General features: G+C 39.1%; 1 protein-coding gene across 1 annotated transcript; it reads left to right on the top strand.

Annotated features, from left to right (window-relative positions):
* Positions 1-1,151: 1,151 nt before the first annotated feature.
* Positions 1,152-5,377, top strand: LOC104590926 (uncharacterized). The gene is made up of 3 exons (XM_010249700.3): positions 1,152-1,947; positions 3,619-3,857; positions 4,267-5,377. Exons 2-3 carry the CDS (start codon positions 3,621-3,623, stop codon positions 4,993-4,995), a joined length of 966 nt encoding a protein of 321 aa, XP_010248002.1. The 5' UTR covers positions 1,152-1,947; positions 3,619-3,620; the 3' UTR covers positions 4,996-5,377.
* The last annotated feature ends 6,303 nt before the right edge of the window (positions 5,378-11,680 follow it).

Below are 11,680 nucleotides of genomic sequence, written 5' to 3'. Positions count from 1 at the left end.
TTGCATAGTGCAATCCAAAGGAAAATGAGGGAACGGAAAGGACTAGATTCTTAGGAAAGACTTATAAAACACCTGTCTAGGTAGCAAAATCACTTGAGAGATGAGAGGATTTCCTCCAAGAGAAAAGGAAAGATCAATATCCTCTTCCTCTTTAAATAATACAACTTTTTATTAAAATATTAGTGGAATTAAAAAAGACAAGATTGTTTTCTCTTTTATTTTATTCTGAATTACAATAATAATGTTGCAGAACCCATGTTACCCAAAGAAATGTGAAAAGATCTTGAACAGACAGAAGAAGGTATAAGACAAAACAAAGCCATGTCCACATAATAAACAAATATTTACTAAGGCTCGGTTTGGAAAGAGTATAAATACAAATATGTACTCTGCAAATACATACAAAATAATATAAATACAAGGTATTTGTACTCCTTTCAAACTGAGCCTAAAGAAATCTAATGAAAATAAGGCTGTAAGACATGAGGGGTTTGTGTGAGTGGTCTAAACTTCACCAGATGAGGAGTAGGTGGTGGAGCTTTAGATTTTTAATTACTTTGTTTTGAGACAGGTATGTTTTAGTCCAGCATCTTTTAGAGGAAAGCGATATATTGGAGGTACCCATCCCTCTCTTGCCTGTTGAAGATTTTTACCACAATTGTTTACTGTACTGGTTTGGATTTGCACATTTGAATCCTATTTTCCGAATTAGTTTTTGAGTTGCAAGAGATAATTATGTTGGTTTTCTTGTCTTCTTGAAGAAAAAGACAACCAAGTTTCACTTTCAATGGGCAGGATCTTGGTAAACAGTCTAATCGATGAAACTTGAAAGTAAGTTGGTTTTGAGCAAGTACTAAGGTTTCAAAAAATTTTGAGATCATTTACATAGAGATAAGAAAGACTGCCTTTTGGAGCTCTAGTTTACCATAAAGAGACACCTTTGGCATCTGGCAGTAATTTTCTGGACAGTTTTTTACTACAAACTGGAGGTGGGTTTTCAAGAACAGGAAAAGAAATGTAGTGCGTACTTTTAAATTATCCAATAGGGGGGCCCACCAAGAAGGTTTGAAGCTTTTCTCAATCCAATCAATCAGGCGTGGGTTATCAGAGGAATTCACCTTTTTCAAGGAATATCAGTGTTGCCACTTACAAATAAGAAACCACACCTGAGGTGGATATCTAAAGAAAAATTCAAATTTCAAGTGTATGCTGGTTTAGTTATTTATTTGATAGGGAAGTGGATATGGATTGTCAAGTACAGAAAGAACAATCTACTGGGTATCTTTGAATTTCCAGAAATAAGAAAGAAGAGTAAAGAGAAAGAAAGGTTTTGATCTTGCGTATTGATGAAGAAGCTCCAGCTTCGAACATATTGTATCTTGATGTCATAGAAGAACTGTCTGGAATATCTTGTTCACAAGCTTAAATGAGCTTACGTACAGTGAGATCTGTTTTTATTTTTTATTTTTGCTTCTCTTGGGGACCCCCTTTTTGATCCTCCTTCTGAGTATCATTATATACCAAAACAGACACCCATTTATTTTGCCATAAGCTTCTCCACCTTTTTTGCCCATCTCCTTCACAGCCTGTCAAGCGTGAATTATTATTATTAGTATTGTTGTACTTCCTCTAATGAAGTTCCTTTGTTGTTTCTCTTAGAAAAGTTAGTCTAGTTTTCTTGGCTAGACAGGAGATTTTCCGGGTATCTGAGATTTCTCCCAATAAATCGGCTTTCCCAGCTTGGATTGCTCTGTAGTTAACTCCCCTGGCATAGGGACTTTAGGAGGAATGGACCACGGATGCTGATCAGGGAATGTCTGGTGGTATTATAATTAAGTTTTATTATGTTCACGGGTTTCCAGATGGATGAGAAGAGCTGGGAGAGGGAGTAAGGTTCTCCATGACCAACCCAAAACAACCACAGGATCCTGCTGTTGTAACTTGCAGGTTAAGAGATCTTCATCTTTCAATTGTTCTTAGTTGCAGCTGTAGTTGTTCTTGAATCCTTAATTGATATTCATGATGATGCTTGTTATGTCATGTTTAGATTATTTAGGGATGGTTTTCTTTTGTGTTTTAGAAAATTAAATTTCTCAAGTCAATGATTCTGGAAACTCCAGAAATGATCTTTTCTAATTCATCCACAGAAGGTGGTAAATTCTCTCTATTGGATGAAAGAGATCATTCACATTGGAAAAACAAAGTAGTTAGGTCCTCCAATTCTTGAGATGAAAGAGATTCAGCAGATTACGCTTTATGCTTGAGATGGATGACCTATCTGTAGTTTAGTTTTTTTTACTTTTTCCACCTCTTGAAACATAGTAAAAGTAGCCGATCTCTCCTTCAAGGTATCCTCCTGAAGGATTTTTCTCCTGTCCCTTGTGATTATTCATGGATGGTTGGATAGTTGAAGTTTGCTTAATTTCTTCAATCTCTCTCTCTCTCTGTATGTGTGTTCTCAGTTGCATTGAGCTGTCTGCAATGATTTCTTGGTGTTGTAGTATTTTATCTTTTGTGACACTGTGTCTAGTGATGGCATTGTTATTCTTGTGGCTTTATAGTTTTATACCCCCACCCCACCACCAATCAACACGGAAACATAAGTCTCTCGTGAGTTTCTACAAATATGATGTTTCATTCACATTCACTTAGACTCAACTTTTCTGATAGAACCAATCTCCTTTTTCCTATAGACCATCAACAATTATTACGACAGTAGCCTTATGCCTTGCTCATCTTGAGACTTGTACTACTATTCTCAATGGCTCATAAATTCATCCTATAGTTCTTAATTTCTATTAGGGCACTTTTAAAATCTCTAAGTCCTGGGTTTATTCCATTTACTTCAGTTACTCTGAAATGCCGTTCTCATTTGTCACTAGAAGCTTTAGACATTGTAAAGGTAATTGGTGCAAAACCTCCCATTTGTTTGTCTGAAATAGTACAATCCCTCAAAAAGAAGAATATAAGAAAAATCTCTTGAATCAGATGGATCTGTCTAAATATCATAAACGCAAAGGGGTACAACAGACAAGTATCTAAACATACAGTGACATAGCGTAAGGCATTGTGGTCACAAATAAATAAAACTTAGGAAATAAACGTACTCTTGGGCATTGTGTTTCACCTTGGACGGGCAGATACTGTCTATTGGGTTTTAATAAATACTTAAGTTTTATTGGCTTGGCTCTAGCTTCGTAAGGGTGTTTGTAATTTTGACATTTAGTTGGTGTAATTGGTATGAACTGTAGAATGTGACATGGTCCAATTTTTGGTTGTCATCAGGTGCAGAGATATAGCACTAGATTCTTGATTTTTGAGTCTAGGCCATAATTTCTGCACCTCCAACTTGTGCGTGAATCCAGCATGGATAATCAATAAAAAACAAAACCCGAAAACAAAAGACAAAAAGGAAGTCTAATCTGAACATCTTAAACCATTAAAAACGTGGAAAATTTTTCTCAGACCTGCCTAATTTCTGACTTCTGACCAGGTCACTAATTTTCACATTTATACATTTTCAACTGTGCAAACATTATTTTAGTTGATGCACTTGTTTTGTTGCAGATTCTTCTATAACTTGCATTGTAATAATAAATCCTTCTACTACTGTTTCAGGCATGAGAATGGAACTCCAGTATGCTGTTAATCTCCTCTCTAGATTACAAACCAACCGCAACTATAATGCATTGAACACGGCAGGTTCTCCAGAGTTTTACAAGAGGAGCTTGCTCAAGGAGAATATACAAATTGGTCTTGACAGGTTTCAAGACTCCATGTATAAAATGCTCGAACTATACAATAGAGAATCTATGAAGGAAACAATGCTGAGACATGAAGAGACCTTTAAGGAGCAGGTACACTGACATTCTTGACTTCATCTATTCTTCTGATTTAGGGAAAATCTAGTTTATCTGTATCATTAATGAACTTCTACAAGTTAAACTGGATGTAAGCATAGACTGCAGTGTTATTTTGATCCTCTGTTCCATACCTTTTCATTGTTTTTTTCTTTTCGAATACTTTTTGCAGAGTAAAATGGTTAATTAACACTTTACAACCACCTGATAGGTTCAATTAATACACCCATTCTAATAGGTTGGACCGCATTTAGGACCAGTAGATCCTCACATTTTCATCCAGTGTACTGTTTTATGTTGCAGTAGCTTCGTTTTGTTCCTGCTGATGGGGAATTTTGCTTTCCTTTCTTTCATTTCAAGTTTTTAGTGTCATGAATCTAAATACTAAGATAAATGAATGATGCAGGTAAGAGAACTCCATCGGCTGTATAATGTTCAGAAGATGCTCATGTCTGAGCTTAGAAATAAGGAGCAGAAGCTCAACCAACAAACCAATTCAACCAATCAAGTAATTCGGCGGATTGGACCTGACTTCAGTGTCTCAGATAATTCAACTGGGTTTTGGAGTCCTGGGACTGGCTCCCAGCCTAACTACCCCTTTGGTATCTGGAACCAACCCTCTACCCCAACAAAATCTAGTTTTTATGGCACGATAGCTGATCCAGGCTCTCAAGATCGATGCAGTAGCTCTGGGGATGCTTTCAGAATTCCTAGAGGCTTTGATCTTGAAAGACCTGCTAAAGAGGATATCTCAGCTAAAACCAGTGTAATTGAAGACCACTCTGGACCTATCCTCCAAAGGCCCTCAAAGGATAAGATGATCATTGATGGCTCTCATGATCCACAGATCTATGCAGATACAGAAAGCAACCTGGAGCTGACACTGACTACTGGATGTGGCAGTAGAACGAGGAAACCTCAAAAGCATCACGAACATTCTTCTCTTAAATTATTGGGTTGTCGAGAACGTGATGAAACCAGGCAGCTGACCTTTTCCATGATGTTCAGATCAGATCAACAGGAGGAATTTTGTGACACCAACACCATCACTCGTGCTTCTACTGCAACATTTGATCGAGAGAGCTTGCAGCAGCCACAATGGTTTTTCCAAGCTCTAAGTTTTAATAGGGCATGAACGTTGACTTTGTGTGTATGCTGGTGATGTTCTTCCAACGCTATATGAACCATCATACAGAATGGGTATGCATTGGCATGTGATAAAAGCTACCATTGATAGATTTATTGAAGTATCTGAATCAATTCAGAGACCATTAACCAATTACTCAGTCAATGTTACCCTGGTTTTTGTACATAACATTTCTTACATTTCTTACCCTGATCCTATAAATCTCCCAGATGTTTTTAACTAATATTCAAGACTCAAGAGAAATCCATCTGAGTGCATTTATGAAAAGTTACTGAAATTACTTTCACTACTAACTGTGTGAATTATAATCTGGATCAAGTTTCTTTTCTTTGAAACCATGTGAGATTGAATAATAGATTTCTTTCTTCTCTCACAAGCAAAATTTCTATGGGTTCATCACAGAACACCCTACGTTAAATTCATACATGAGTTACATGTAGGAGAAATTGAGACAAGAACTTGGGATGTAAAGATCTAGGGTTTGCAACTGCTGGAAGTGTTAGAGTTCAGATTAGAAATGACCGAACCAGATCTAGTAGTTGGCCCTATTTTAAAAATTTTCTAACCCATCCCAAGAACTGGTTTTCTGGTGATTTTGAAATCTGAAATTTCAAGGTCGATCTTGCACTGATCTGAATCAGATTTGAAACCCAAATTAATTTCCGATCATCCCTGATATGGGGTCCACAAATGCAAATCCCAAAGTGGTAGTTCATGCCCAATGTTAGACCCAAACTGGCCTCCGCTGAAGATGGCACAACAATAAAGTGAAGCTGATTTAACAACGTAATTTTTTGCACTTCGGACCTCCAATCTTCTTGGGATTGATGCAACAATGTGAGCCTTCTTACGACTGATGTTATTTTCCAAAAACATAGTTAGTAATTGAAAGAAAAACATCCCTACTAGGGCTGGAACAATCTAGGGTTTTATGGGAGCAAGGGAGGAGAGAGAGTGGTAGAGAGAGCTTATGATAGAATGGTTTGCCCATCTCTTTCTTCCCTTATATAGAGTACTCCCCTAGTCGCCCCAAGTTGCAAGACCCCTAATTGCCCCTAAGATAGCATGGTTTTCCCATCCTTATGACTAAACTCTAATTTTATTACATGAATAGGTGCTCCATACCCATATTCATGACCCAAAATTGCCCCAAGTCACATGACATTATATGATGTGAGTGTTAGACAGTTTTGTATGCCCTTAGCTTCAATCAGAATGATGTACTTTATGAGTTTATTGTAAATGAATAAAGATACATATTTAATTCATGTTCCCTTGGTATGTTTCTGTGTAATACCCTTAAACTGGACACTTAATGAGACTCGTGTTAGTTTAGAATGTTCACAGCCAGTGGGTCGGTCTGGGGAGACCTATCCTGACAAGGCTGACACTGTGGTGCCACCAAGTCGGTTGGGGTGGCCTGTCTCAGCTGCCAGGGTGAGACCCTAGGCACATACAGTGTAGGATTAATTGAATCTTTGAACTGGACCAGATTTCCAGTATTGCCCTGGACCTTGGAGATTGATGGGCAAAACTGGAAAGTTACACCCGACCCCTAGACTCGATTATGATACTACACTAGGTGTCGGATTGGGCTATCTTTGATGTACCAATCAGTGAGATCCTTAGCGGGGGTCAAAACCTGGGTATGTTGGGACAGTCCGAGAATTCATCTGAGTGGGTGATCATAGTGACAGGATCAGCCCCTTTGTCGGACAAAGGTAATGATCAGGGATGCACTCTCACTGATGGAAACCAAGACTGCCGGCAGCCGATTTCAACCGTTGAGATTTGTTTTGCAAAATATATTTTATATAAGATATAAAAGTATATATGTATGGTTTCTAAATTGTTTGCAAGAAGGTTTTAATTCCCGGGATCCATATAAGTGGAGAGTGCAACACTGTTCCTTGCAGCCGAGGGAGAGGTCCTCTCTTGTCGGGCAGTGTATAATCATTATGGAAAGAGAGGTTAAGTCTAAGACCATTGAGGATAATGCCTGATGGGCTAATCTTGCATCTGCCCACAGTCCCTGGGTGTTACAAGGTGGCTTGGCCCAGGGACCACTTAGTGTAAGTGTTGGGCCCATAGAGCTCATTTGATGAGTTTCAGGGGGTACACTGTCTTCAGCAGTGCATTCGGCCAGGCCTTGTAACAAAGGCTGGGCTGAACCCATGTGGCTGATGTGTAGATCAATGCTTGGGTCCCACGCCATACAAGGAAGCCCAACTGGGTAGCAATTTGGAAGCCTTTTGAGTACATAACCTTAAATGGGCCTTAAGCCCATTTCGAACTGGGCTGATTTGATCAGTCATTTAAAGGGGGCAAATTCTGAAGTGGGTCAGCTAAAAGGATTGGGCTTAGACCCTATCCACTCAGAGAGTCCAAGATCTAAATAAGATTTAGATCTAGAAACCTCCTAATTAGATTAGGAGACAGCTGATCTGATTTGCAGATAAGATAAGGATTATCCCTTATCACTAAGGGACTTCTAACCCAAATATGATTTGGATTAGCAGCTCCTAATCTGATTAGGAGCTGATCCCTTTGAGATTATAAAAGGGGAAGGGGGCAGCAGCCTTTTACATCATCAACAGCATTCTTCTCTTAAAGAAAGAGAGATTGAGAGATTTCCTGCATACTGCGAATTCTCTCCTACCGCCACCTTCCTGCCATTGCCATTCCTTCAGTTCGATCTCCAGTTCTTGGGAGCAATCAAGATTGGATCTTGATTTCAATCTTTTGTGAAAAGATTGGTTGGAGCTGTACTCAAGTCGTCCAGTTGATCCTTACGAAGGATCAAGTTCTTTTGAAGAACGTTGCTGATTCTGCTCCACCCTGCACTGCGCCATCTTCAGTGGGAGCAGATTTTGGATTCTTCCTTGGGCGTGAACACCTCCATTGGGAGATAGTATTACTCCGTATCAGGTATAATCCTCTCCCACTCCTTTTGGTTCAGATCTGGTTCAGTTTATGGTTCAAGATTGATCATTGAAAATATGATTTTCTAAATAGGGAATACGATTCCCAGTTGAAGGGAGAGATAAAATTTTTGAAATTCGCCCCTTATTCCGCAATCATTGGGCGTACATGGGATGGATCTCTCATCCCTTCAGTGGTATCAGAGCCATGGTTCAAATCTTGAACCAGTTTGTTTCAGATCTGAACCAGCGCAAATGGGCAGAAGGTGTTCTACCCGATTTGCGCAGATATGGGTTTTGGGAAATTTTGTTCCCAAAATTAATGGGCGAATAATCTGAAATTAATTTTATATAAATCTGATTATTATTTAGAATTGTTCTTTTTGATTTTCTTGATTTATGGGCTGTTCGTACAAGAGGAGATCGAAATCTTGGTTTGCACAGGGAACCTGCAAGATTTGCAGTTTCCTGATTTATTTATTACATTTGGTCTGTAAATAATTTTTTTTAATTTTAGACTCAATGTATAGGCATTCGATCTGATGTAATAATTAATAGAAATAGGATTTCTATTTTATTTTATTTTGGATCGAAGATGGCGGCGCAGAAAGGGAGAAATCGCAGAGAAGAAGATTTCACAGATGGGAGAATCGCTATCTGCGATTTGCAGTTTGTGAAACTGCATTCTATGATCTAACCTCTGTTTTGCAGGATGGATTGTGCGAACAGCCCTGATTTACTGATTGTTGTTTTTCTTTTATCAGTAATTAATTTCAGATTATTTTCTTGAATTAAAGATTTAATTAAAGATCAAACCCTAGACCCATTCGAACCAAGATCGGTTCAAACTGTTTGGACCGAATCTAGGGTTTAATCAAGGCTGAAAGTCAGCCCTAATTTTCCCACTGATGGGCCTAAGGATTGATATTTAATTGAATGGTTAATTCGGCCCAACCTGTAAAGGCCCAGTTTTAAACAGTTAAAACTGCTAAAAGCCCACTTAACCTTTAAAGCTATTGTTAGACAGTTTTGTATGCCCTTAGCTTCAATCATTTTGATGTACTTTTGTTATTTAGTGGAAATAAATAAAGTGCATGTTTGATTCATGTTGTTTGGTTTAATTCTGTGTAAAACCCTAAAACTGGACATTTGTAGAGACTCATGTTAGTTTTAAATGTTCACAGCCGTTGGATAAGTCTGGGGAGATTTATCCTGTCAAGGCTGATACTGGTGTGCCACCAAGTGTTGGGATGGCCTGTCTCAGCCATCAGGGTAAGACCCGAGGCACATACAGCATGGGATTACTTGAATCCTTGAACCGGACCAGATTTCCAGTCTTGCCCTGGACCTTGGAGATAGATGGGCAAAATTGGAAAGTTACACCTGACCCCTAGACTCGATTATGACACTTCACTAGGTGCTGGATCAGGCTGCCTTTGATATGCCAATCAGTGAGATCCTTAGTGGGGATCAAAACCTGGGTATGTTGGGGCAGTTTGAGAATTCATCTGAGTGGGTGGTCATAGTGACAGAATCGGCCACTTTGTCGGACAAAGGGTAATGATCGGGAATGCACTCTCTCTGATGGAAACCAAACTGCCGGCAGTTGATTTCAATCGTTGGAATTTTGTTTTTGCAAAATTAATATATTTACATATATATGTACGGTTTCAAAATGTTTGCAAATGGTTTTAATTCCCGGGATCCATGTGAGAGGAGAGTGCGGCACTGTTCCTTGCAGCCGAGGGAGAGGTCCTCTCTTGTCGGGCAGTGCTTGATCATTAAGGGCTGAGTGGTTAAGTGTAAGACCATTTAGGATAATACCTGATGGGCTAATCTTGCACCTGCCCACAGTCCCTGGGTTTTTATAAGATGGCTTGGCCCAGGGACCACTTAATGTAAGTGTTGGGCCCATAGGGTTCATACGATGGACTCAAGGGGTTCATTGAGATTTTCAGTGAATTCGGCTGGGCCTTGTATTAAAGGCTGGGCCGAACCCATGTGGCTGGTGTGTAGATCAATGCTTGGGTCCCACGCCATACAAAGAAGCCCAACTGGGCAGCAGATTGGAAACTAATTAAACACTGAATACTTAATGGGCCAAAAGCCCATTTCGAAGTGGGCTGATATGATCACCCATCAATGGGGCGAATTTGAGATTGCAGTTAGCAAAAAGGATTGGGCTCTTAGCCTTATCCACTCTTAGAGACCAAATTCAAATCAGATTTGAATCTGGTAACCTTCTGATAAGATCAGGAGTAAGCTAACTCTATCTGGGAAAGGGATTAAGATTATCCCCTATCCAAATACTGATTTGGATTGGGATAACTCCTAATTAGGAGATTTCTTAATCAAGAAGAAAAGAGAGGAGAATTTCGAATGAACCAAGACAGGGAAATCAGATTTCGATCCAAGAGGTTCTGGTAAGCAAGAAAGGTTCCTGCGAATTGAGATTAGATCTCATTCTCTCCAGAAAAGGAAACAATTCAGCTTTTTCGTTTCTGGAAATCTCCTCCTGCCGCCGCCATCTGCATTGTTGCAAGATTTGATCTTTGCAGAAAAGAAAGTCAAGAAACCAGTTCTTGACATCAGTCTTGCATGAAAGACTGAAAGAATTCAGTGTTTAGTACATCCAGGGGATTCTTGTGAAGGATCCAGTGTGTAGGACGCACCCTGCTGGTTCTGTTCCATCCACAGCTGTGTCATCTTCAGCAGGGACAGATCTTGGAGCATTCTTTGGGCGTGAACACCAACTTTGGGAGATACTGCTTCTCCGGATCAGGTATAATGCTCCCATTTATCTTTTGGTACAGATCTGGTTTGATTAGGGTTCAAGTAGATCCTTGAATATTGTATTCTAAATTCAGGGAATATGATTCCCAGTTGGGAGAAGGTAGGAAATTTTGAAATTCGCCCCACCCATTCCGCAACCTTTATGGCGTCCATTAGATGGATCCTACCATTCTTTCAGTGGTATCAGAGCCACAGGTTCGAATCTTGAACCAAAAGAAAATCAGATCTGACCCTGCGCAGATGGATAGAAGGTGTTCTTTCAAGATTTGCGCAGATTGTTTCCTTTTTTTTTCAAGAAACTGTTTCTTGTTAAGGGCGATTGATCTGAAATTAATTTCTATTAAATCCAAAATTTATTTGGAATTGTTCTTTATTTATTTTGATTTAATGGACTGTTCAAACCTGGAGATCGCAGTGCAGTTTTAGCGCAGATGGTCTGTGCACCCTTTTTCTTTTCTATTTATTTATTTCATTCAATTCGGTCTGTAAATAATTTTTTTTATTTTTTAGACTGAATGTATAGGATTTGATCAAGAATGTAATTAATAGAAATAGGATTTCTGTTATTTTTCTTGATTAAAGAAGATGGAAGATGATGGCGGCGCTGGAGATTTGCAGATGGAGAAATCGTTTTCTGCGATTTGCAGTTTATGAAACTGCAACCCTTGTGATTAACCTCTGTTTTGCAGGTGGTGCAAACAGTCCATAATTGTTTTGTGTTTGCTAGAAATCAAAACTATTAATTTCAGATCATTCAATAATTAATTCTTGAATTGAAAATCAGTTTTGGACCATTTCGGACTAGATTGGACCAAAACTGTTTGGACCAAATCTGGGTTTCGAAAGGGGCTGTTCTCAGTCCAATTGTCTCACACTTTTGTTCCAAATCTGATGTTCAATTACAGGGATTAATTCGGCCCACCTGTAAAGCCCAGTTTTAAAGGGTTAAAACTGCAAAA

Source organism: Nelumbo nucifera, chromosome 8 (assembly GCF_055504915.1).
Source record: "Nelumbo nucifera cultivar China Antique chromosome 8, China Antique-T2T, whole genome shotgun sequence".
Taxonomy (NCBI): domain Eukaryota; kingdom Viridiplantae; phylum Streptophyta; class Magnoliopsida; order Proteales; family Nelumbonaceae; genus Nelumbo; species Nelumbo nucifera.
The sequence above is the reverse complement of the archived record's forward strand: the minus strand, read 5'-3'. Positions and strand labels throughout refer to the sequence as shown.